Source organism: Haliotis rufescens, unplaced genomic scaffold (assembly GCF_023055435.1).
Source record: "Haliotis rufescens isolate VD_foot unplaced genomic scaffold, xgHalRufe1.0.p SCAF_9, whole genome shotgun sequence".
In the NCBI taxonomy this organism is placed as follows: Eukaryota; Metazoa; Mollusca; class Gastropoda; order Lepetellida; family Haliotidae; genus Haliotis; species Haliotis rufescens.
The window spans coordinates 19,336,639-19,363,844 of record NW_025964383.1 but is presented as its reverse complement, the minus strand read 5'-3'; the positions used below and the strand labels follow the sequence as shown (position 1 = coordinate 19,363,844).

At 44.0% G+C, this 27,206-nt stretch overlaps 1 protein-coding gene across 1 annotated transcript in view; it reads left to right on the top strand.

Moving 5' to 3' along the window:
• Nucleotides 1–20,546, top strand: part of LOC124145977 (elongation factor G, mitochondrial-like) — a 32,831-nt gene extending 12,285 nt beyond the window's left edge. Inside the window, exons 6-20 of the mRNA XM_048390948.1 lie at nt 1,389–1,505; nt 2,091–2,164; nt 4,474–4,550; nt 5,215–5,372; nt 5,781–5,862; nt 7,599–7,736; nt 8,231–8,332; nt 10,884–11,078; nt 12,891–12,973; nt 14,076–14,145; nt 14,895–14,987; nt 15,483–15,558; nt 17,778–17,846; nt 18,913–19,073; nt 19,783–20,546. Coding sequence (XP_048246905.1) covers nt 1,389–1,505; nt 2,091–2,164; nt 4,474–4,550; nt 5,215–5,372; nt 5,781–5,862; nt 7,599–7,736; nt 8,231–8,332; nt 10,884–11,078; nt 12,891–12,973; nt 14,076–14,145; nt 14,895–14,987; nt 15,483–15,558; nt 17,778–17,846; nt 18,913–19,073; nt 19,783–19,965 — 1,678 coding nt within the window. The 3' untranslated portion in view covers nt 19,966–20,546. The remainder of the gene's footprint in view (nt 1–1,388; nt 1,506–2,090; nt 2,165–4,473; nt 4,551–5,214; nt 5,373–5,780; nt 5,863–7,598; nt 7,737–8,230; nt 8,333–10,883; nt 11,079–12,890; nt 12,974–14,075; nt 14,146–14,894; nt 14,988–15,482; nt 15,559–17,777; nt 17,847–18,912; nt 19,074–19,782) is intronic.
• The last annotated feature ends 6,660 nt before the right edge of the window (nt 20,547–27,206 follow it).

The following is a 27,206-nucleotide window of genomic DNA, read 5'->3' as shown; positions in this document are numbered from 1 at the left end:
CGGTCGATAAATATCAGTCCTTACTACTCGATAATACTCGTATTTTGCGCACGCACTCCTTCGATCCTCGGGGACCCTCTGGCCTAACTCAGCGCTGGTCATGGTCTCTCGTGATCTACGCCCTTATATCACTTGTTCAAAAAAAGTGTGGGGGGGTGGGAGGTGTTTCGAGTTCTCAACTTATGACAAGCCGCAAAAACAGGCTTTATCATAATATATGGTCGACCACGCCCGGTCTCTAGCCCCCGCCTTTCGACGGTGGTGCCTCACGATAAGGTTGGTTCCATTTATTGAACTCAATATTTTATTCTGTTGAATAATCAAATACGATGTATTTATTTACGCCTGTTGCTGACGGATGCCACTTCCTAGATTATCTTTGGGAGTCTGTCTTGATGCAATAAGTGCCCCAAGGAGGATTTAATCAGAAAGAGAATTTTACAAACCTGTAGAGGTTATGAATTCTCTGATGAAATCCTCCTTGGGGCACGGCCACCCACCTCCCCTTATTCCGTCAGCATTTGACATATGGAAAGTGATTTGGGTGAGAGTTGCTCCCCCTGGCGTGAGGCGCCGTTGGGGGTGAGGCCCCGTAAGGGTGGTCGTATATCATACAAAAACGAAGTTTTTTGTGTGGTAACATTTTTTATTAAGGAAAATGGTTACAACTATGTCATGTAGATTTTCTTGAGCAAGGAAAATGCAATAAGTGCCCCAAGGAGGATTTCATCAGAGAATTCATAACCTCTACAGGTTTGTAAAAGTTTTACAACAAAAAATGAAAGAATAGAACTTTTGAGAACTTGAGTAAAGGGTCAAAATCGTTTTTGTTTGATTATGGAAAATTGCATACCATTGCAATGGACCTGTGAAAACCAGGGGAAGAATATGTCTTCAGCAACCCATGCTTGCCATAAAAGGTGACTGAGCTTGTCGTAAGAGGTGATTAACGGGATCGGGTGGTCAGGCTCGCTGACCTGGTTGATGCATGTCATCGTGTCCCAATTGCATGGATCGATGCTCATGATGTCAATCACTGGATTGTCCATACTCGATTATTTACAGATCGCCGTCATATAGCTGGAATTTCGCTGAGTGCGGCGTTAAACAGATAAACAGACAAACAAATCCATTGCAACGATGTTTAGACCTTCTGAACACCACTTGCAACAATCGCCTCCTGCTGGGTACGAGATCTGGATGGAGTAACAATAGACTCCTGTAAATCATGGTCGTCAGTTGACGTCAGTTAATGATAGGTTGTTGAAATATTCCCGACTGCAGGATAAATATTCATTCACTTCTCAAAATATTGTGAATTAAATTCAAATCATCTTCATTGAAGCACCGATCAGAATGGATGATTGTCATTGTTACCATGGTTACAGGTCAAAGCTGAACCACAATGCAGCATTCATCCAGCTGCCAATCGGACTTGAGGCCAACCAGAAGGGAGTCGTTGATCTCGTACACCAGAAAGCTATATATTTTGGGGATCCTCACGGGTAAGTGCATTATGTAAGCATTCAGATTAGAAAGGACTCCATCCATCCATCCATCCATCCATATACTTCTCAAATTCATCCCTAAATGAAATTAAACAAGACAGTTTCAAAACAGATACTGATTTGCTCATTAATGCTCTTTGAATTATTTTTCTAAGTAATGATATTTTCTAAAACTTTGATATTTCCACACAATATGTACATATTAAATGTTGTAATGTTTTAACCATGATAAATGATTTTTGTATCTTGTTAATTATGTTTTGAAATATAGCCTCTAGTTAAGAATATCTCATACGTGTTTTGGGGGTCGCCAAGTCGTCTAAGAGTTGCGTCCCTTGGGCACGCCAAAAACCTATGATTTGGTTCGAGGCTCGGTTCGCCCCGATTATGTTTCTAGGATTCTCATCTAGGATACCTGTGCTTGTGGGTTTCACCAAAGTGGTAAACGTCTGAGACCAGCATCACTTCGGCCTTTCCTCTCACATTAAGCTGACACGCTGTGATATAACTGGAATACTGTTACAAGCAGCATTAAACCTCACTCACTCACTCACTCACTCACTCGTATATGCTGTGTTTCAGAATCAATGTCTATGAAGATGAGATTCCAGCAGAAATGAGGGCGGAATCAGCAGACCGCAGACAGGAGATGATCGGTCAGTTGTACATGAATTTCCAATGCATAACTTGTATCGTCTCAAATCACACTTTCAAATGCTGTGATAGCTCACCTGCACCACATCATGCTTTAAAGTAACATGTTAGCTCTCCTGGGTGCCGTTGAACAAAGCGATGTTAGCGCTAAGGTGATCGTAAAGTCCCATACCTTTACATAGACTTACAACAGTTGTTGAGCTAAGGTTGTTTTGTACAATGGCACTTTGGACCACATCACACATTGAAGTACAGTGTTAGCTCACCTGGACTACATTACACGTTGAAGTACCATGTTAGCTCACCTGAATCTCATCACGTGTTGAAGTACGTTACCTCACCTGGACCTCGTAACACTTTGAAGTACCATATTAACTCACCTGGACCATATAAAGCTTTGAAGTACCATGTTAGCTCACCTGGGTGCTGTTGTACAAAGTGATCTTAGCGCTTAAGTCATCGTAACTCTCACACCTTAACATAGACTGACGACAATAGTAGTGTTAAGATTGTTTGCCACAATAGCACCTGGGACCGCTTCACACTTTGAAGAACAATGTAAGCTCACCTGGATCTCATCACACTTTGAAGTTCCATGTTAGCTAACCTGGACTACATCACACTTTGAAGTCCCATGTTAGCTCACCTGAACCACATCACACATTGAAGTACAATGTAAGCTCACCTGGACCACATCACACATTGAAGTACAATGTTAGCTCACCTGGACCACATCACACTTTGAAGTACCATGTTAGCTCACTTGGACAAAACCTGGCTACAGATAAGCAATGTATTTAGGTAAAACACTGAAATTTAAAACTCAAATGTTTAAAAACAGCACACGTAAATACCCAATGAAGCTTATTCAGCATGCGTACAAAGGAGCTAATTTCCAAAACACAATTACGAGCTAATTTACTTTCTGAGTCAAGCCTAAATATTTAGAATAGTTATATAGATCTAAAACATTATTTCATTTTTTTTTTAATTTTAAAATGTTCACTAATTTTGGGAAATAATCAATAGAGTGATGAATGGATGAGTGAAAAAATATTGGCTACCAAATGTAAAATGTAATAACCCAATTTAAATAGAAACCCCAGAGTAAAAACTCAATTGCTCAAAAAGTTATCTGGAGCTCTAGTAATTTCCACACATCAGACATCTCTCTCTTCTGAAACTGTAGAACTTATGAAGCTCAAACTTGTATAGTGCCAATGAAAAGTTGCACATTGAAATCAACTCCTAATTTTAAGTGTTGCCATTTAAGGTACATTGGAAATGCAAGTACTTAACAAAATAGCATTTGTGTATTTTGGCAAACACATAGGTAAAAATTATGTCTGAAATTCTTGTTTGACCTTGTTATGACCTTGTTATGATCTTGACTTTCATGTATGCCTGTGTAGAACACTGTGACATCTCTTCTGAAGATGGCTTATGCAACTGGTATTTTAGCATAATGATCCTACATGTGACCATGTCAAATATGAATAAGATGACCATGTGTTCTAGGGGACCACACTCCAAAATGGTAAAAGACCTGCATCACTTCGGACATTCCCGAAGCTGACACACGGTGATATGACCAAAATACTGTTCAAAACAGCATTTAATCAAACTCACTCACTCAAACACTGTAAATCTTGAAATTAACGCGAGCGTGAGTTAAATGCAAAAAATGCAAGTGGTCTTTGCTCTCATTAATGAACTTTATGTTTCCAAATGACTATCAACAATAAGACGACCTCACTGCACACTTAGGATAGCGGAAATACCAACATGATTATAAACACAAACACGGTTTGTTGAGCAGCAGTTGTAACAAGTCCATAACAATGCCATTCGAAGAATAGGAGTTATCAATGCTGGGGTCAAGAGTTCTACCCACTTGTGTCAAGCTTGTTGATACATACTCCCCATACCGATCAGTGAACTGTTATAGGTTCAATTATTTTATTGCTTTTGAACTTCCTTAATGCCAGTCAACAGAGTAAACATATAAACTGTGTGTTGTTTTTAGGAAAACACTGTTTATTGTTTTAACAGAGGTGCTCTACTAGCGCTAATAAGCTGTGTATTTACTGTTTGATTGGATAAGGGATTGTTTCATTCCACTGGGGATGGGGTGGAGGGGGTCGCATTGATACTGAGTGACATTTTTGGCTAGTGGTCAGAAGTCGTTTTAATTTGGAGATGGATTAATTTCGAAATTTATGGTGAAAAGGTGTAGATTTGACTCAGTTAGGATCCTTGGTCGAAGTAGGGCCGACACCAACTCACTCACTCACTCTCTTGCCTACTGCAGAACACATAGCTAACGTGGACGAGAATCTGGGTGAGATGTTTCTGCAGGAGAAGACACCGACGGAAGTTGAGATACAGGTGAGAGCATGTTTCTAGGATTTAAAACATTTCTTCTCTGACACTGTTTAAATACCACCAGTAGACACTCCTGTGTTGACCTGTGCCTGGGCAGAATACGTCCCATGTCCCAGAGCTTTTCACAGGAGCCAATGAGGATTAGGCAGTTGCAGTGTGTGAGAGATTTTGTATCATAACACCCCATAGAGGGGGAGACCGCCTCCAAGGTCTGATGGATAGAGTGTCGACTCGGGGAATGGTTTGATCCATGCACATGCCCGACCTAAAGGCGCTCAAAGATGGGACTTGTTGTTACCCTGCCCAATGCTCGGCATTCAGGGGCTAGTGGGGCCTATTCTAACCTTGTTTCGATAGAAGAATCAGCTTTAGAGTTGTGGGGCCTATTCTAGCCCAGTTTCAATAGTGGAATAAGCCATGGAGTGCTGGGGTCCTATTGTAACCCGGTCTCAATAGTGGAATAAGCCTTGGGGTGCCGGGGACCTATTGTAACCCGGTCTCAATAGTGGAATAAGCCTTGGGGTCCTGGGGACCTATTGTAACCCAGTCTCAATAGTAGAATAAGCCATTGGGACCTATTGTAACCCGGTCTCAATAGTTGAATAAGCCTTGGGGTCCTGGGGACCTACTGTAACCCAGATCCCTACTTGTAATGTGTGTATTTCAGGCAGCTATCAGACGGACCTGCATCGCGCGGACGTTCACGCCGGTGCTTGTGGGGACAGCCCTGAAGAACAAGGGGGTGCAGCCCTTACTTGATGCCGTCCTGCAGTACCTCCCCAACCCCTCCCAGGTCAACAACCACTGCCTCGACAACTCCCAGGGGTGAGGCTCACCCCAGGCTCTTGTTTATTGTTTATGAATGTATCTGCCTCAAGGTATGATAAGACCAAAGAGAGCCCCCTCGTTCCTCTTGTGTGTTTTTTATGGTAACAGCCGGAGTCAACAACTTACACAATATACAACTCAAAATGACATAGACATCCTGATTCAGAATCTGGGCGGTGGGGTAGCCTAGTTGTTAAAGCATTTGCTCGTCATGCCAAAGACCAAGGTTTGATTCCTCACATGGGTACCATGTATGAAGCTCATTTCTGGTGTCCCCCGCCATGAATATTGCTGGAATATTGCTAAAAGCAGCGTAAAAACATACTCACTCACTCACTATCATACTTTTTTATCTATATTCAGTGTTGTCTTTCATTCTAACATCCCCTGTTTCTGTTATGACAGGATAGAGAAAGCCGAGAAGCTGCTGATGGACTCGGACAGAACTCACAACAATCCCTTCATTGGACTCGCATTTAAACTGGAGGTATTGTCATCTTTCCCTCCCATTACATTCTTAGATTTTGTCTCCGGAGTTTGTGTACTCCTCCCAAAAAGAAACACACCTATACATACAGGATGGCTGAGGAAAAGTACACAGATGGGATTCAGTACGTCACAGATGGGATTCAGTACACAGATGGGATTCAGTACGTCACAGATGGGATTCAGTATGTCACAGATGGGATTCAGTATGTCACAGATGGGATTCAGTACGTCACAGATGGGATTCAGTAGGTCACAGATGGGATTCAGTACCTCATAGTTGGGATTCAGTACGTCACAGATGGGATTTAGTATGTCACAGATGGGATTCAGTACCTCACAGATGGGATTCAGTACCTCATAGTTGGGATTCAGTACGTCACAGATGGGATTCAGTACGTCACAGATGGGATTCAGTACCTCATAGATGAGATTTAGTATCTCATAGATGGGATTCAGTACCTCATAGTTGGGATTCACTACGTCACAGATGGGATTCAGTACATCATAGTTTGGATTCAGTACCTCACAGATGGGATTCAGTACCTCATAGTTGGGATTCAGTATGTCATAGATGGGATTCAGTACCTCACAGATGGGATTCAGTACCTCATAGTTGGGATTCAGTAGGTCATAGATGGGATTAAGTACGTCATAGATGGAATTCAGTTCCTCATAGATGGGATTCAGTACCTCACAGATGGGATTTAGTACCTCATAGTTGGGATTCAGTATGTCATAGATGGGATTCAGTTCCTCACAGATGGGATTCAGTACCTCATAGTTGGGATTCAGTAGGTCATAGATGGGATTAAGTCATCATAGATGGGATTAAGTACCTCATAGATGGGATTAAGTACCTCATAGATGGGATTCAGTACCTCATAGATGGGATTAAGTACCTCATAGATGGGATTAAGTACGTCATAGATGGGATTAAGTACCTCATAGATGGGATTCAGTACCTCATAGATGGGATTAAGTACCTCATAGATGGGATTAAGTACGTCATAGATGGGATTCAGTACCTCACAGATGGGATTCAGTACCTCATAGTTGCGATTCAGTACATCACAGATGGGATTCAGTACCTCACAGATGGGATTCAGTACCTCATAGATGTGATTTAGTACGTCACAGATGGGATTTAGTACATTACAGATGGGATCCATTACCTCACATATGGGATTCAGTACGTCACAGATGGGATTTAGTACCTCACAGATGGTCTTCAGTACACAGATGGGATTTAGTACGTCACAGATGGGATTCAGTACACAGCATGCACAGATAGGATTTAGTACACAGATGGGATTCAGTACACAGATGGGATTTAGTACGTTATAGTTGGGATTCAGTATGTCATAGATGGGATTCAGTACCTCAAAGATGAGATTTCTTAGTAAACACGCTTGAGACTTTGTGGGAGGGGGGTCATGGAAAAATACAGTGAAAGAGGAGGGGAGGTGGCCAAAATTATTCACTACTATATAGGGAGGGTAGGGGGGGGATATAAAAATATAAAAAGGATAAATTTGAACATAATTTAGGGGCAGGTCATTTATTATGGCGGAGGGTAGGGGACCGTAAATTATGATACAATCCTAAGAGCAATCCAACCTGCCCCCTCCCAGCTATAATCAATGACCAGTCCTTTATACACGATGGCATTTCTTCTATTTATAATCAGTGTATTATTACATCAGTTATCAAATTTCAACGATCTTTTTGTTCTAGGCCGGCCGATTTGGTCAGTTGACGTACGTCCGAGTCTACCAGGGCGGCATTAAGAAGGGGGACACCATTGTCAACACACGGACACAGAAGAAGACCAAAGTATCGCGGCTTGTCCGCATGAATGCTGATGAGATGGAGGTAAGTCTGTGGGCGAGGGCCCATTTGCACAAAGCAGTCTATGTTAAAGTACTGACTTTACGATGACCATAGTGCTAAGATAACTTTATGTAATTGGATCCAGAGCTCCCATACCCATGCTTGTCGTAAGAGGCGACTTATGGGATCGGGTAGTACTGCTCGCTGACTAGGTTGATGCATGTCATCGATCCCAATTGCGTGGGACCCATGAAGACCCGGGGTAGAATAGGTCTTCAGCAACCCATGCTTCCTGTAAAAGGCGACTATGCTTGTTGTAAGAGACGTCTAACAGGATCGGATGGTCAGACTCACTGACTTGGTCGACGCATGTCATCGTGTCCCAATTGCGTGGATCGATGCTCATATTATCAATTACTTGATTGTCTGGTCCAGACTCAATTTTCTAAAGACTGCCGTCATATAGCTGGAATTGCTGAGTTCGGTGTTAAACAACAAACAAACAAATAAACATTGATGGCATCACTTTCCTTCAGGATATATCAGAAGCTTATGCTGGAGACATCTGTGCCTTGTTTGGTATTGACTGTGCCAGTGGTGATACCTTCGTAACCAAGGGCAACACACATCTCTCTATGGTGAGTAACAGAGATTTGCTATAATAATCATACATTTTATCATCTCGCAGAATAATCACTCCTGCATTTGAAATTTCACAGTGCACAATATTTCTATTTTTTTAACTATAATAACTTACAAATATATCACAAAGTAGTCTGTCATTAGTAAAGAAATTGTGAAGTCTAGCTTGATGTGAGCAAAGTCTGCCCTTGTCATTGCTGTAATGTTTGAAACATGGCCCATGAAGATCCGGGGTAGTATAGGTCTTCAGCAACCCATGCTTGCTGTAAGAGGTGACTATGATTGTTGTAAGAGGCGAAAAGACTGACAATGAAGGCAGAAAATTCAGTTTAAAGCATTTAATGGATAAGCCTAGTTCATATTTAGCATTTAGTTGATTAATTGCAGGTCTACAGAGGTTTTGTCCATACATATTTAGAATAATTAATTTTGTTATTAATTTATATATATATCGTGAAAGTTGATGTATCAAAATATTCTTTCGGCTATGCATGTGGTCCAGTATTCACTGCCTGTTGTTTGACTGCAGGAGTCCATGTATGTGGTCCAGTATTCACTGCCTGTTGTTTGACTGCAGGAGTCCATGTATGTGGTCCAGTATTCACTGCCTGTTGTTTGACTGCAGGAGTCCATGTATGTGGTCCAGTATTCACTGCCTGTTGTTTGACTGCAGGAGTCCATGTATGTGGTCCAGTATTCACTGCCTGTTGTTTGATTGTAGGAGTCCATGTATGTGGTCCAGTATTCACTGCCTGTTGTTTGACTGCAGGAGTCCATGTATGTGGCCCAGTATTCACTGCCTGTTGTTTGACTGCAGGAATCCATGTATGTGGTGCAGTATTCACTGCCCGTTGTTTGACTGCAGGAGTCCATGTATGTGGTCCAGTATTCACTGCCTGTTGTTTGACTGCAGGAGTCCATGTTTGTGGTCCAGTATTCACTGCCTGTTGTTTGACTGCAGGAGTCCATGTATGTGGTCCAGTATTCACTGCCTGTTGTTTGACTGTAGGAGTCCATGTATGTGGTCCAGTAATCACTGCCTGTTGTTTGACTGCAGGAGTCCATGTATGTGGCCCAGTATTCACTGCCTGTTGTTTGACTGCAGGAGTCCATGTATGTTGCCCAGTATTCACTGCCTGTTGTTTGACTGCAGGAGTCCATGTATGTGGTCCAGTAATCACTGCCTGTTGTTTGACTGTAGGAGTCCATGTATGTGGCCCAGTATTCACTGCCTGTTGTTTGTCTGAAGGAGTCCATGTATGTGGTCCAGTATTCACTGCCTGTTGTTTGACTGCAGGAGTCCATGTATGTGGTCCAGTATTCACTGCCTGTTGTTTGACTGCAGGAGTCCATGTATGTGGTCCAGTATTCACTGCCTGTTGTTTGATTGTAGGAGTCCATGTATGTGGTCCTGTAATAACTGCCTGTTGTTTGACTGTAGGAGTCCATGTATGTGGTCCAGTATTCACTGCCTGTTGTTTGACTGTAGGAGTCCATGTATGTGGTCCAGTATTCACTGCCTGTTGTTTGACTGTAGGAATCCATGTAATGTGGTCCAGTATTCACTGCCTGTTGTTTGACTGTAGGAGTCCATCTATGTGGTCCAGTATTCACTGCCCGTTGTTTGACTGCAGGAGTCCATGTATGTGGTCCAGTATTCACTGCCTGTTGTTTGACTGCAGGAGTCCATGTTTGTGGTCCAGTATTCACTGCCTGTTGTTTGACTGCAGGAGTCCATGTATGTGGCCCAGTATTCACTGCCTGTTGTTTGACTGCAGGAGTCCATGTATGTGGCCTAGTATTCACTGCCTGTTGTTTGACTGCAGGAGTCCATGTATGTGGTCCAGTAATCACTGCCTGTTGTTTGACTGTAGGAGTCCATGTATGTGGTCCAGTATTCACTGCCTGTTGTTTGACTGTTGGAGTCCATGTATGTGGTCCAGTATTCACTGCCTGTTGTTTGACTGTAGGAATCCATGTAATGTGGTCCAGTATTCACTGCCTGTTGTTTGACTGTAGGAGTCCATCTATGTGGTCCAGTATTCACTGCCCGTTGTTTGACTGCAGGAGTCCATGTATGTGGTCCAGTATTCACTGCCTGTTGTTTGACTGCAGGAGTCCATGTTTGTGGTCCAGTATTCACTGCCTGTTGTTTGACTGCAGGAGTCCATGTATGTGGCCCAGTATTCACTGCCTGTTGTTTGACTGCAGGAGTCCATGTATGTGGCCTAGTATTCACTGCCTGTTGTTTGACTGCAGGAGTCCATGTATGTGGCCCAGTATTCACTGCCTGTTGTTTGACTGCAGGAGTCCATGTATGTGGTCCAGTATTCACTGCCTGTTGTTTGACTGCAGGAGTCCATGTATGTGGTGCAGTATTCACTGCCCGTTGTTTGACTGCAGGAATCCATGTATGTGGTCCAGTATTCACTGCCCGTTGTTTGACTGCAGGAGTCCATGTATGTGGTGCAGTATTCACTGCCCGTTGTTTGACTGCAGGAGTCCATGTATGTGGTGCAGTATTCACTGCCTGTTGTTTGACTGCAGGAGTCCATGTTTGTGGCGGAACCGGTCATCTCCATGTCGATCAAACCCCTCAAGCAGCAGGATGTGGACAACTTCTCCAAGGGCATCGCACGCTTCACGAAGGAGGACCCCACCTTCCGTGTACAGTGGGACAATGACGTCAAGGAGACCATCGCCTCCGGCATGGGAGAACTACACCTCGATGTCTATGCTCAGGTGAGGCAACTATGTCCAGGTGTGTTTGCTCAGGTGAGGCAACTATGTCCAGGTGTCTGTGCTCAGGTGAGGCAACTATGTCCAGGTGTGTTTGCTCAGGTGAGGCAACTATGTCCAGGTGTGTTTGCTCAGGTGAGGCAACTATGTCCAGGTGTGTTTGCTCAGGTGAGGCAACTATGTCCAGGTGTCTGTGCTCAGGTGAGGCAACTATGTCCAGGTGTGTTTGCTCAGGTGAGGCAGGTGTGTTTGCTCAGGTGAGGCAACTATGTCCAGGTGTGTTTGCTCAGGTGAGGCAACTATGTCCAGGTGTCTGTGCTCAGGTAAGGCAACTATGTCCAGGTGTCTGTGCTCAGGTAAGGCAACTATGTCCAGGTGTCTGTGCTCAGGTAAGGCAACTATGTCCAGGTGTCTGTGCTCAGGTAAGGCAACTATGTCCAGGTGTCTGTGCCCAGGTAAGGCAACTATGTCCAGGTGTCTGTGCTCAGGTAAGGCAACTGTCTCCATCTGTCTGTGCTCAGATGAGGCAACTATGTCCAGGTGTCTGTGCTCAGGTGAGGCAGCTATGTCCAGGTGTCTGTGCTCAGGTAAGGCAACTGTCTCCATCTGTCTGTGCTCAGGTAAGGCAACTATGTCCAGGTGTCTGTGCTCAGGTAAGGCAACTGTCTCCATCTGTCTGTGCCCAGGTGAGGCAACTATGTCCAGGTGTCTGTGCTCAGGTAAGGCAACTATGTCCAGGTGTCTGTGCTCAGGTAAGGCAACTATGTCCAGGTGTCTGTGCTCAGGTAAGGCAACTATGTCCAGGTGTCTGTGCTCAGGTAAGGCAACTGTCTCCATCTGTCTGTGCTCAGATGAGGCAACTATGTCCAGGTGTCTGTGCTCAGGTAAGGCAACTGTCTCCATCTGTCTGTGCCCAGGTGAGGCAACTATGTCCAGGTGTCTGTGCTCAGGTAAGGCAACTATGTCAAGGTGTCTGTGCCCAGGTAAGGCAGCTATGTCCAGGTGTCTGTGCTCAGGTAAGGCAACTATGTCCAGGTGTCTGTGCTCAGGTGAGGCAACTATGTCCAGGTGTCTGTGCTCAGGTGAGGCAGCTATGTCCAGGTGTCTGTGCTCAGGTGAGGCAACTATGTCCAGGTGTCTGTGCTCAGGTGAGGCAACTATGTCATGGGGTATATGCTCAGGTGAGACAACTATGTCCAGGTGCTTATGCTGAGGTAAGGCAACTATGCCCAGGTGTGTGTGTGAAATTTACTCCAAAATGTACTTCATTTTGCTCACTACAAAACTATGTGACAATGTAAATGCTCAGGTAAGGTAAGTATTCCAGGTGAAGGGAGCATGCTCAGATGTGTATGCTCAGGTGAGGTTGCCTCCAAGTGGCTCTGTTTAAGTCTATGCTCAGCTAAGGTATGTTTGTTCAGATGCCAATGTGTTAATGCTCTATGAGGCTTGTCAGCAGCCATGTCTGTCTGGGCTGAGCACTTTCTGTTTATTTGAAAGTTCTGCTATTGTTTTCCTTGAACCCGTGAAGATCTGGGGTAGAATAAGTCTTCATCTACCCATGAAGGAGACTATGCTTGTCATAAGAAGCGACTAACAGGATCAGGTGGTCAGACTCGCCGACTTGGTTGATGCATGTCATCGATCCAAATGGCGTGGATCGATGCTCATGATATTAATCACTGGATTGTTTGGTCCAGACTCGATTATTTACAGACCGCTGTCATATAGCTGTAATATTGCTGAGTGCAGCGTTAAACAACAAACCAAACCAAACCTTGAACCCAGATGTATCAACTGTTTGTTTCACTTCAGAGGCTGGAGAGAGAATACAATGCAAAGTGTCAGCTTGGGAAACCTAAAGTTGCCTTCAGGGAATCATTGCTGGGTCAAGTGGAGTGAGTACTCAAATCACCTGTGGAAGTTTGTTTTTGTTATTTTGATTAAGTCTTTTTATTTATCCAGTTGGAAGTTAGCCTTTCGCATGTGTCATTGACTTATTTATTTGTTTGTTGTTTAACTCGGCAATATTCCAGCTATATGACAGACAATATGGAACCAGACAATCCAATGATCGATATTTTGAGCATCAATCCACGCAATTTGGATAGATGACATGGGCATCAAGCAAGTCACAGAGTCTGACCATCCGACCAATAACATGGCATTCAGGGAGAGTACCTTTCACTCTTGTGTCAGGGTGGCACGGGTGGCCCAGTCATCTAAGGCGCTGCAATTTGCTGTGCAGAGTTGCATCCCTTGGGCACGCCAGAAACCTATGATTGTGGATTTGAATCCTGGTTCGCCCTGATTATGTTTCTAGGTTTGTCAACACCATACCCGTGCTCGTGGGTTTCACTGAAGTGGTAAACGTCTGAGACCTGCATCACTTCGGGCTTTCCTCCCACATTAAGCTGACACGCCATGATATAACTGGAATACTTTTAAATGTGGCGTTAAAGCCAACTCACTCACTCACTCTTGTGTCAGGGTGGTGTGGTTAACTGGTTAAAGCATTTGCGTGTAACACCAAAGACACGGGTTCGATTTCCCACATGGGTACAATGTGTGAAGCCAATTTCTGGTGTCCCCTGTCGTGATATTCCTCGAATATTGCTGAAAGCGGCATAAAACCATACTCACTCACTCTCTCTTTTGTCTAACTGCAAATAAATTGCTGTGATATGAACATGTGCACATAATATTGAAGTTCCCACCTTTTCATGACATAAACCTAAGAAAGCATCACAAATTCCATGTAACACAGGGATTCGTGAACTAGTGTGTTCAAAGATTGATTTTTGTTTGGACAAGTAAGGGTTAGTCAGACACAAATTTTCAGATTTTTCTCCTGCACTTGGAGCATGTAGAAATAAATATTAGGCATCATTTTACAATAATAGGTTGCATGGATCCCTGTTTGTGTATGTTTTCCCCAGTTGTTGAACAGCGTGTTATTCTTGCTGCCATTTGACAATGGTTCTGATGTACGTTTTTCAGTTTTGACTACTTTCATCGAAAGCAAAGTGGAGGTCAAGGTCAATATGGTCGGGTCATAGGGGTTATGGAGGTGAGTGGACTTTAAGTTTCGGCAAGTCTCAGATTGTGCCATTACACAGTCAACACGTCTCTTTGTTACGGGCAAGCATGGCTTTGTGGTCTGAGGACTTCCTCCGTGGTCTTGCGGATAGAGAGAGGGAAGTTCGTTCACCAGCTGCGTCATATCAGACGATGTTAAAAGAAGGTACTTGATGCTTCCCTGCCTGGCGCTCAGCATTAAGGGGATAAAGCAAGGACAGGTCGGCTCGGAGTCGGTATACTGTGTTAAAGTCAGGTATTCCTGTTAAACAGCGGCATGGTATTTCAGCGGGCTAGCATTACACAACCAGCATCAGTCCGGAATAGTAGTCACACACTCACACATGCATGTACATCACTATACAAGTGCAATAATCTTGAACGCGGCGTTGAACCCCATTTCAGTTTAAGGCATCACAGTGCCATGTGCAGAGTTGCTTCCCTTTACTGTAAAAGGATCTGGGTCAGTCCTGGGTCAATCCTGGATTTGTCCTGGAACAGTCCTGGGTCAGTCCTGGATCAGTCCTGGGTCAGCCCTGGGTCAGTCCTGGGTCAGTCCTGGGTCAGCCCTGGGTCAGCCCTGGGTCAGCCCTGGGTCAGTCCTGGGTCAGCCTTGGGTCAGTCCTGGGTCAGTCCTGGGTCAGTCCTGGGTCAGCCCTGGGTCAGTCCACTGAATACAAGCTACTCACTCATTGCCTCGAACAATTTGAGACATTCCAACATGTGACCTTTGTACTACAGCCTCTACCCCCAGAGGAAAACACCAAGTTAGAGTTTGAAGATGAGACGACAGGAACCAATATACCCAAGCAATATATTCCTGCCATTGAAAAGGTAAGCATATCTCTTGTATGTTTTGTTTGTTTGTTTGTTGTTTAATGCAGCACTCAGCAGTAGTCCAGCTATATGATGGCGCCTGTAAATAATCAAGTCTGGATCAGACAATCCAGTGATTGACATCATGAGCATCAATCCACGCAATTGGGATACGATGACATGCATCAACGAAGTCAGTGAGCCTGACTACCCAATACCGTTAGTCGCTTCTAACGACAAGCATAATCGACTTTTACGGCAAGCATTGGTTGCTGAAGACCTATTCTATGCCGGATCTTCACGGTTAGTATTTGAAGAGAATCATTTGCAGGCATGACCTAACATATTTTTATGATTTTCCTAGTCAAGCTGGCCAAAATGATTTTTCCATAAAAATATTATTTATGTTAAATATTTTATTACTGAAACACATCGCGCTAATATGCCAGTGTTAGTCCATTAGTATCATAGTAGAAGGTTGAAAGTATGCTGGCAGCTGATTGGTTGTTGCAGGGTTTCCGGAAGGCGTGTGAAAAGGGTGGACTGACTGGACATAAAGTTGCTGGTGTCGTCTTCAGACTTAAAGATGGTAAATGTTGAAATTGTCCGATACCTTATGCCCCAAACAACTATAGCACCATGACTCTCTAAATGTTAGATTGTAGGGGGTGCCGGTTGGGTAGCCTCGTGGTTAAAGCGTTCGCTTGTCACGCCGAAGACCCGGGTTCAGTTCCCACCATCGGTACAATGTTTAAAGCCCATTTCTTGTGTGCTCTGCTGTGATATTGCTGGAATATTGATAAGAGCAGTGTAAGACTTTTCTCACTCACAAGATTGTGGGAGTGGCAGAAAGCAACCATAGTGCCATGACTCTCTAAATGTTGGGTTGTAGGACTTACAAGAGTCAAACACAGCGATTGCTTTATGGACTGAGACCCAGGGTTGATGTGAGTACATGTAATTCTCAGACTCTCTGCTGTTGCCTCGCTAGATGGCACCCTGATCATGTAGCAATACTGAGAATCTGGGATTCCCGAAGAACCTTGAGTCCTTGAGGGGTGAGTTGATTCTTCCGAAATCAGCAGATTCGAGTGATTTTCCTGCCCTAAACCATGTTATGGTTCATATGTAATGTCTCTATAATTGTGCACAATGTCTCTATAATTGTGCACAATGTCTCTAAAATTGTGTATAATTGTGTCAGTTTGACTCAGAAGTTTACTCTTGAATTCCTGGCTCAGCGTCAACTGCAACAATTGTAGCATGTCAGTCATCAAAATAGTTTTAAGTTTCCAGTGAGTGAAAGAGTTTGGTTTTACACAGCTTTTAGCAATATTCCAGCAATATTCATGGCGGGGGAGACCAGAAATGGGCTTCATACATGGTACCCATGTCAGGAATCAAACCTTGGCCTTTGGCATGATGTGTGAACGCTTTAACCACTAGGCTACCCTACCGCCCCTTTAAATTTCTAGGTTTGTCTGCACCATACCTGTGAATGTGGGCATCACATGTATGGTAAGTCCTGCATCACTGTGGGCCCTCCTTTCCTCCCACAGTGATGTCACTGAAATACTGTTTAAAGCAGTGTTAGAACCATCTTCCCGAGGCAAGGGTGCTATTTTCCACCTTTGTCGAAGTAGGCTGAAATTTCCAGACTCGATCGTAGCGCCACAAGCGGCTATTACGAGTTATGTCCCTTCTATGTCCCTCCTATTGACCAATTCGATTCCACCTCTCATATCACTTGCAATTGCTGCAAACAAAAAGGTGGCGCACAGTCAAGATGATCTGATCGATAATGAAGATCTATATTGTGATAAAACAGGCCTTACCTCATGAAGTGCATGAGATCACTTGAATACCTTGATTAAAAACATGAAAAGGTTTGCAAAATATCTGTCGACGCCCAGCTGGCTCTGTACACATGCTATGCAAATCCTTCAGTCGTCCGAAATCTGCACATGGAATCCATGTTGTTTAAATTATGAACTGGATGACTAGTTCGTTACACGATTTTGATTGGACTATGCATAAACTTGTTAGTCCCGCCAAAATGTAACTCTGGAATTCCAGCAAGGGTCAAAACTGGATTTTTATAGTCAGTTAATGCCCTTGATTCAGGAAGATGTGTTAAAACATAATCACTATTGCAAGGTGACATTCACACCGGACAATATTCCCCCATCTGTAAATAACATATCTGAATTTCTGCAAAAAATTGTTTAAGCCCACTCTCCAATAGATCACTGTTTTCTACAGGGGGCAAGGCTGTCCCAGTCGTCTTAAGGCGCCGCGATTCACTGTGCAGAGTTGCGACTCTTGGCTTCACCAGAAACCTATGATTGTGGGTTTGAATCCCGGTTAGCCCCGATTATGTTTATAGGTTTGTCAACACCATACCCATGCTTGTGGGTCTCACCAAAGAGGTAAACGTCTGAGACCTGCATCAGTTCGGGCTTTCCTCCCACATTTAGCTGACACGCCGCGATATAACTTGAATACTGTTAAAAGCGGCGTTAAACTCACTCACTCTTTAAAGTCGGCTGGGACAAGGACCCTTTAACTTTCAAGGTTAATTTCAACTAGGGATGAGTTACCCAGCCCAGCCCTAATGTCTAGTTCTCAGATATTAGAGAAGCTCATCTAGCTGCACATCTTCCCAGTCTCACCAAAGAGGTAAACGTCTGAGACCTGCATCAGTTCGGGCTTTCCTCCCACATTTAGCTGACACGCCGTGATATAACTGGTAAAATGTTAAAAGCAGTGTTAAACCCAACACACTCACTCACTCACTGTTTGCTACAGGTGCCCACCATGCAGTAGATTCCAGTGAACTTGCCTTCACGACGGCAGCGGAAATGGCCGTTAAACAGAGTGAGTATAAGTATCTGTAAAATGTCATAGCAGAATATTATTAAACCCAGGTCAGATACTTGGGAGTATATGTGTGCGAGTGTACCACACTCACCAATATTACAGCTATTTGATGGCGTCCTGTTTATAATTGAGTCTTGACCAAACAATCTTGTGATTGATACTCTGAGCATCGATCTATGTTGTTGGGTGATGTTGATTACGTGATCATCCAAATCGCTGAGTAGTAGTAGCAGGATCAGGAGGGGTACATGGGATTTTATGCGTCCTGGTGTTATGTTTTATACCATTGATTTGTTCACCCTCTCAGAAATCCACTTGCTCATGGCGGGGTACAAGAGATTTATTACCCCGCTGAGAATTTTTTTTGTCCCTTCCATGGTCAGTCTGGTTCCTTAGGTTTGCCAGCACAGCATACCCAGGCAACCAGACTGCTTTATGGCGGGATATTTTATCAAGATCCCGTTGACCAATCAGATCTCATCATTCTGACATGGAGGTGTGATAATTCAATTTAGTTTGGACATTGTAGTCCTGATTTTGTAGGAGTTGAAAGTGTCCTGGGACTGTAGTTGATAAAACAAATTGAAATTTGATGATTTGATTTTGGACAATTTCATGACTTTGTGGTTGCCAGTGGTATTCTTTTTTTATGAGGTGGGGAGTTCTCTCCCTTATCTCGTGTCGTGTAGAACCTGTTGTAAAAAGATCCACACTTGATAAAATAGGTGAACCAAGATGCATGTGCAAGTTTGTCTAAATTAAGCCAGATGAAGTTACTTCTTGTGTGATGGGGGGGCCCAGTCATCTAAGGCGCCGCAGAGTTGCGTCCCTTGGGCACGCCAGAAACCTGTGATTGTGGGTTCGAATCCCGGTTTGGCCCGATTATGTTTCTAGGTTTGTCAGCACTATACCTTTCTCCGTGGGTTTCACCAAAGTGGTAAACGTCTGAGACATGCATCACTTCGGGCTTTCCTTCCACATTAAGCTGACACACAGCGATATAACTGGAAAAGCGGCGTTAAACCCAACTCACTCACTCACTCTTGTATGATGCCACTTCTAGTGTTTGCGGACGGGAACTGGATTATTCTCGAGCCGGTCATGATGGTGGAGGTCAACGCCCCTGGCGAGTTCCAGGGGTCAGTCATGGCATCCCTCAGCAAGCGCCACGCCCTCATCACAGGGACTGATGCTATAGAGGGGTACTTTACGCTGTATTGTGAGGTAAGGGGGAAATTATTGGTCATCTTGGACATGGACAATATGGTGGCTCATTAATTGCTGTTCAGAGTTGCTTCCCTTAGTGGAGCCAGGAGCTACTGATTGTATTGGTTTGTGTAATCATAATCCTATGACCTTGTTTGTTTTGTTTGTTAGCAATAGTCCAGTATGGACCAGACAATCCAGTGATTGACATGAGAATAGTTCTAAGTAATCGGGATGTGATGCCATGCATAAACCAAGTCGACCCATCAAGTCACCTCTTTCAACAAGCATCTGTAGTTGAAGACCATGGGGTTAAATCCATCAAACCCCCTCATTTCTAGGTTTGCCAGCACCATCCTTAGGTTTCATCCAAGACCTGCATCACTTCAAACATTATTAAAAAATACTACTCTTGGTTCTCAGGCACAGCACAAGTTTTGTTTTAAACTGCGCACCTTGTGTTATGGTCATGGCAGCAACAGGAGTTTGTATGCTTGTTTATGTAGGGAGGCCCTTTCCCAGGTGGATGGTACACAGCTGTTTATTTGGTTACATACCAGTTTGAACAAGCCAAAAAAAAAGAGCAACACCCACCACCCACACTATATTTTCAAAAGTCATTGCCTGAGAACCAACTTTTTTAAGCTAACTCACTCACTCAGAACTGCCTATACTTGTCAAATTTCCTGCTGTTCCTGTTCTGTAGACAATCAGTTTCATCTTTCAGGTTCCTCTGAACGAAATGTTCGGCTATGCGACGGAGCTGAGGTCGTTGACCCAGGGCAAGGGGGAGTTCACCATGGAGTACAGCCGCTACTGCCCCGCCCTCCCCGAGACCCAGGAGGAGCTTCTGATGGAGTACGAGCAAACCCAAGGGGGGCACGGGGACAAAAAGAAAAAACGGAACTGAGGACGTGGCCCTAGGAAATGTGTATATACATATATATATATGTGAGTGTGAGAGTGGTATGATAGTGCAGAGACTGAGATCACAGACTTTACACAATGGTTGGCCAGACCAGATGTGTGTTGGCGAAGGTTCACAGTATTGTTGCAAGTATTGTGTGTGAAGAGCTCATTGAGACAGCTTTACGGGTGACGTACAGAAGTTCACCTGTTTTATATCTATGCTGTTCTGTGTGGAGAATCCTGGATATAGAAAACAGATGATGTCATGTCAGGCATTCACAGATCATTTCTTCCTTCCAGAATCAACCCAAATCACTTGTGATCAATACATCTGGTGTAAAGTGATCTATGTTCATGGCATGATGTGAATGAAGTACATGGACAGTGACATGGGATGGGAACAGTGGGAACAAGAGTCTGTCCGGGATCTTATCTTCATGTTGGTCTAAACTGGTCGTTCGAATTCTTTGAATTCGGGGGGCACAGGTGGCCCAGGCGTCCAAGGCGCCGCGTTTCGCTGTGCAGAGTTGCGTCCCTTGGGCAGCCAGAAACCTATGATTGTGGGTTCGAATCCCGGTTCGCCCGGATTATGTTTCTAGGTTTGTCAGCACCATACTTGTGCTCGTGGGTTTCACCGAAGTGGTAAATGTCTGAGACCTGCATCACTTTGGGCTTTCCTCCCACATTAAGCTGAAACGCCGCGATATAACTTGAATACTGTTAAAAGCGGCGTTAAACTCACTCACTCTTTAAATTCGGCTGGGACAAGGACCCTTTAACTTTCAAGGTTAATTTCAACTAAGGCTGAGTTACCCAGCCCAGCCCTAATGTCTAGTTCTCAGATATTAGAGAAGCTCATCTAGCTGCACATCTTCCCGAGGCAAGGGGGTTAACTGACTTTAAAAGTCCAGTTTCCACCCTTGCCGAACTAGGCTGGTATTCCTGGGCTCGATCATAGTGCCACCAGTGGCTATTGTGAGTTATGTCCCTTCTATGCCCCTCCTATGGACCAATCAGATTCCACCTCTCGTATCACATGCATTGGCTTCAAACAAAATGGCGGCGCCCAGTCAAGACGATCTGATTGATAATCAAGATCTATATTGTGATAAAACAGGCCTTACATCGTGAAGTGTATCAAATCACGTGAGCACTTTGATTAAAAACATGAAAAGATTTGGAAAATATCTGTTGACAACAAGTTGGCTGGGCACATGCTTTGCAAATCTTGCAATCGACCGAAATCTACATGACAGTTTACAAACCGGATTTTGATTTCGTTGCGGGATTGTGATTGGACTATGCATAGACTCGTTAGTCCAGCCAGAATGTAACTCCATAATACCAGCATAGTTCGGCAAGGGTGGAAACTGGACTTTTATAGTCAGTTAACTCACTTGCCTCGGGAAGATGCTATCTGCAATTCAAGATTTGTTTCTTTAGATTATGTTTATTTGTATTGTGATTGTATGTCTTAGTTTCCTTGTTTTTCATGTTTCACATTAACATCGCTCATAAACACAACCAAACATTTGTTCCTATGAACCAGAACTTTTCACAACAGGGTCGGAACATTTTCATTGCAATTTTATGTATCTAATCCTGATATTTCTCCCGGGTCGGAACTGAATTTGAGCTGAACTAAACATGCTTACATAGCTGCCTGTCTTTGTGATAATACAAAAAGGGTTAATTTAATTTGGACCTGCATGGATTAAGGATGGAAGCGAGTGTAGGGTGTAGAGTAGTACTTGCTGTGCTGAACAATACATGCTTACATTGCAAGTTAAAAGGAGCAATAATCACCCTTAATACAAGACATTTGCAAAGGATCAGCCATCATGCTCTTGACACGTGCTACAGTAATCCGGTTGTGGTTTAAGATGGTTTATGTATGTAAACGTCAGAATTATTTTCTCTCTTGTAAAACAGCAATCATACAACTATAAAGTACTCCTGGACATTCATGGAAACAAGTCTTTGTTTTTCATCTACAAGTTGAACTTGAGGACAGGAATCTTCTTAGTGACAGACTATAAAGTTGTCCATACAATGTTCCATGTCTTCATGACAGTATGTGTTCATCATTGCGCTGCCATCATGTTATCACCATTTCATGAGTTGGTATTTGTAAATATTACAAATGTTCTATGATAAAATATTTATTAACTGTCAACAGAATTTTACTGTAATAAAAGAAATGTAAATATCATGAAATTTTAATATTTTGAGTGATTTTCCTTTATAGCCCTCAGCAGTATTCCAGCTATATGAGAGTAGTCTGTAAATAATCTGGAGCAGACAATCCAGTGATTGATGTTGTGAGCAACAATCCATGCCGTTGGGGTATCATGACACACAATCTACCAAGTCACTGCACTGTGATAAGTGTCAGTAACATTGTGCTTTATGTTTTATGGGAATATAAACATATACAAACGATTGGTTGGCTGGCTTGTTTGTTGCCGCACTCAGCAATATTCCAGCTATAAGACGGCGGTCTGTAAATAATCAAGTCTGGACCAGACAATCCAGTGATTAATATCATGAGCATCGATCCACGCAATTGGGATACGATGACATGCATCAACCAAGACTAACCCGTTAGTCGCCTCTTACGACAAGCATAGTCGCCTTTCACAGTAAGCATGGGTTGCTGAAGACATTCTACCCCGTCTCTCTCTCACTCTCACTCTCACACACACACACAGATACTAGACAATACACAAACTCGAAGAATTTAATCATTTATTGCTGACAGTGCAGAACAATGCCCATAGAAATACAGCAGCGAGTTTGGTTGTTTAACAATAACTACATACCCAGGATTTAACAGGTTTCACAGAGAACAGCACCATGCAGATAAACGACTTACTCAGTGTCACATTGTCACAACCATGTCAATAGTTCCCTGTGGGACACAGGCATGTCAGTAGTTCCCTGTGGGTCACAGGCATGTCAGTAGTTCCCTGTGGCACACAGGCATGTCAGTAGTTCCCTGTGGCACACAGGCATGTCAGTAGTTCCCTGTGGCACACAGGCATGTCAGTAGTTCCCTGTGGGACACAGGCATGTCAGTAGTTCCCTGTGGCACACAGGCATGTCAGTAGTTCCCTGTGGGTCACAGGCATGTAAGTAGTTCCCTGTGGCACACAGGCATGTCAGTAGTTCCCTGTGGCACACAGGCATGTCAGTAGTTCCCTGTGGGACACAGGCATGTCAGTAGTTCCCTGTGGGACACAGGCATGTCAGTAGTTCCCTGTGGCACACAGGCATGTCAGCAGTTCCCTGTGGGACACAGGCATGTCAGCAGTTCCCTGTGGGACACAGGCATGTCAGTAGTTCCCTGTGGCACACAGGCATGTCAATAGTTCCCTGTGGCACACAGGCATGTCAGTAGTTCCCTGTGAGACACAGGCATGTCAGTAGTTCCCTGTGGGACACAGGCATGTCAATAGTTCCCTGTGGCACACAGGCATGTCAATAGTTCCCTGTGGGACACAGGCATGTCAGTAGTTCCCTGTGGGACACAGGCATGTCAGTAGTTCCCTGTGGCACACAGGCATGTCAATAGTTCCCTGTGGGACACATGCAGGTATTTCCAGTTAATTAGTGAACTCTGTGGAATGAGATGATTGTCTTGTAAATAGTGCACTGTGGGACCTGAAGTCATCTTCTGGTAATTAGGGACCGGTCATTTATTACAGGGGTGGGGGGTCAGATGTTTTTGATGCACTGATGTACTGAAAATTATGCTTGTCATATTTTTTTATGCCCATTCCCATGTCCTTGTACATTTTTGTCATGACCCTCCCTGAAAAGACGCTTTGTATGTTATGATAAAATGTCAATTTTTTTTTATGTCCATTATTTTTAGGTGACTCCCTGATTCTGATTCCCTCTGACCCCCTCCCCCCCCCCCCCCCCCTGTAATAAATGACCAGTCCCATAGGATAATCAATCAGGTATACATTCAAATAGGTCATAAGGCAAACTAAAACATGAGATTTCTGTCACACAATTCACTGGACATAAGTGACCTGGGAGGAAATCCCGATACGATGCAGGCCATGTGGACAGGGAGGATGGAGCCACAAGCACGAATATGGTTCTGACAAATCAAGGATCATGAAGAGTGAATATGGGATTCAGAATCATCGGATTCTGGCACAGCGAATTGTGGTGCATTTAGACTGGGCCAGCGATGCCCCTGGATCTGATGCATCATGGTGAGTCAGAGGGGAGTGAAGCCACTCTTCACAATATCCCAGCTGGGTCAAAGCACGGGACACCATAACTTGGCTTCACACATTGTAATCATGTAGGTACTCCATACAGTGAAATGTTGGTGAACTACAAATGTTCTTTAATAATGAAACAATACAAAATGGTAACTTAAGTACATCCACATTAACAAAGAAGGAAGGAACCTCACCAATCTCCTCGTGTGCTACAAAAATAATCGACACTGCTAGGTCTTTCACATAACAAATGTGACACACACTACCTGTGACAAACATCTACCAGATGTTTAAGCACAGCTATAGCCTTCTGTTGAAAGAGAGGTCAGTATTTGAACATTTGAAGTACATTTATGGCAGGCAAAAAATCTGTCATGTAAATTTTCTGTCTTCGTAGGGGCACTTAAAAAGACTACTTACAAGTTGGTCAGAGGGTGCTTGTTGGAGCAGGGTGCTTAATACAACAAATACGGTATATTAATCTATCAGACAGATAAGTAATTGATGTTATGAGCAACTTCCCAAACAAACATTCATAATTATTTATTTTGAAAATTAGACTTGTCAATCTCACCAGCCCACCACCCTCTATAATAAAGGGTGAGTGTGACAACTTCTAAGATGTTTCACTAAAAGATGTATTCTGCACTGAATCACCAAGAGACCATCAAAGGTACTGGGGACCTATTCTGTACTGTATTCCCCAGAGAGGCAATCAAGAGGTACTGGGGACCTATTCTGTATTGGAATCCCAAGAGAGAAAATCAAGGGTACTGGGGACCTATTCTGCACACGAATCCCCAAAGAGTCAATCAAGGGTACTTGGGACCTATTCTGCACTGGCAAAGAACCAATCAAGGGTACTTGGGACCTATTCTGTACTGTATTCCACAGAGAGGCAATCAAGAGGTACTGGGGACCTATTCTGTATTGGAATCCCAAGAGAGAAAATCAAGGGTACTGGGGACCTATTCTGCACACGAATCCCCAAAGAGTCAATCAAGGGTACTTGGGACCTATTCTGCACTGGCAAAGAACCAATCAAGGGTACTTGGGACCTATTCTGTACTGTATTCCACAGAGAGGCAATCAAGAGGTACTGGGGACCTATTCTGTATTGGAATCCCAAGAGAGACAAGTATTTGTCACAAAGTGACGAAATGTCCCCCGCCTGTATATACACTATAGTACCAAATATGAAGACAATCAAGCGATTAGTTCTTGAGATATTGCGGCAACACCGTTTTCCAACTCCAAAAGCAGATTTGCCTGCTGTGACCTTGAAAATGGGGTCAAGGTCACCAAAACCGACTGGTGTATGCAGTGTCTGTATATACACCATAGTTCCAAATATGAAGACAATCCAGCGATTAGTTCTTGTGATATCGCGGCAACACCGTTTTCCAACTACAAAAGCAGATTTGTCTGCTGTGACCTTGAAAATGGGGTCAAGGTCACCAAAACCGACTGGTGTCTGCGGAGTCTGTATATACACCATAGTTCCAAATATGAAGACAATCCGGCGATTAGTTCTTGAGATATCGCGGCAACACCGTTTTCCAACTCCAAAAGCAGATTTGCCTGCTGTGACCTTGAAAATGGGGTCAAGGTCACCAAAACCGACTGGTGTCTGCGGAGTCTGTATATTCACCATAGTTCCAAATATGAAGACAATCCAGTGTTTAGTTCTTGAGAAATCGCGGCAACACTGTTTTCCAACTCCAAAAGCAGATTTGCCTGCTGTGACCTTGAAAATGGGGTCAAGGTCACCAAAACCGACTGGTGTCTGCGGCGTCTGTATATACACCATAGTTCCAAATATGAAGACAATCCAGTGTTTAGTTCTTGAGAAATCGCGGCAACACTGTTTTCCAACTCCAAAAGCAGATTTGCCTGCTGTGACCTTGAAAATGGGGTCAAGGTCACCAAAACCGACTGGTGTCTGCGGCGTCTGTATATACACCATAGTTCCAAATATGAAGACAATCCAGTGTTTAGTTCTTGAGAAATCGCGGCAACACTGTTTTCCAACTCCAAAAGCAGATTTGCCTGCTGTGACCTTGAAAATGGGGTCAAGGTCACCAAAACCGACTGGTGTCTGCGGCGTCTGTATATACACCATAGTTCCAAATATGAAGACAATCCAGTGTTTAGTTCTTGAGAAATCGCGGCAACACTGTTTTCCAACTCCAAAAGCAGATTTGCCTGCTGTGACCTTGAAAATGGGGTCAAGGTCACCAAAACCGACTGGTGTCTGCGGCGTCTGTATATACACCATAGTTCCAAATATGAAGACAATCCAGTGTTTAGTTCTTGAGAAATCGCGGCAACACTGTTTTCCAACTCCAAAAGCAGATTTGCCTGCTGTGACCTTGAAAATGGGGTCAAGGTCACCAAAACCGACTGGTGTCTGCGGCGTCTGTATATACACCATAGTTCCAAATATGAAGACAATCCAGTGTTTAGTTCTTGAAATATCGCGGCAACAAACAGGTGGGACGTACGGACGGACGTACGGACGGTCGTGAATACTATATCCCCCGCTCTGCGCTTTTGCGCGGCGGGGGACAAAAATCAAGGGTACTGGGGACCTATTCTGCACACGAATACCCAAAGAGGCAATCAAGGGTACTTGGGACCTCTTCTGCACTGGCAAAGAACCAATCAAGGGTACTTGGGACCTATTCTGTACTGTATTCCACAGAGAGGCAATCAAGAGGTACTGGGGACCTATTCTGGACTGTATTCCCCACAGAGGCAATCAAGAGGTACTGGGGACCTATCCTGTGCTGTATTCCCCACAGAGGCAATCAAGAGGTACTGGGGACCTATTCTGGACTGTATTCCCCACAGAGGCAATCAAGAGGTACTGGGGACCTATTCTGGACTGTATTCCCCACAGAGGCAATCAAGAGGTACTGGGGACCTATTCTGTGCTGTATTCCCCACAGAGGCAATCAAGAGGTACTGGGGAACTAATCTGCACTGGAATCCCCAGAGA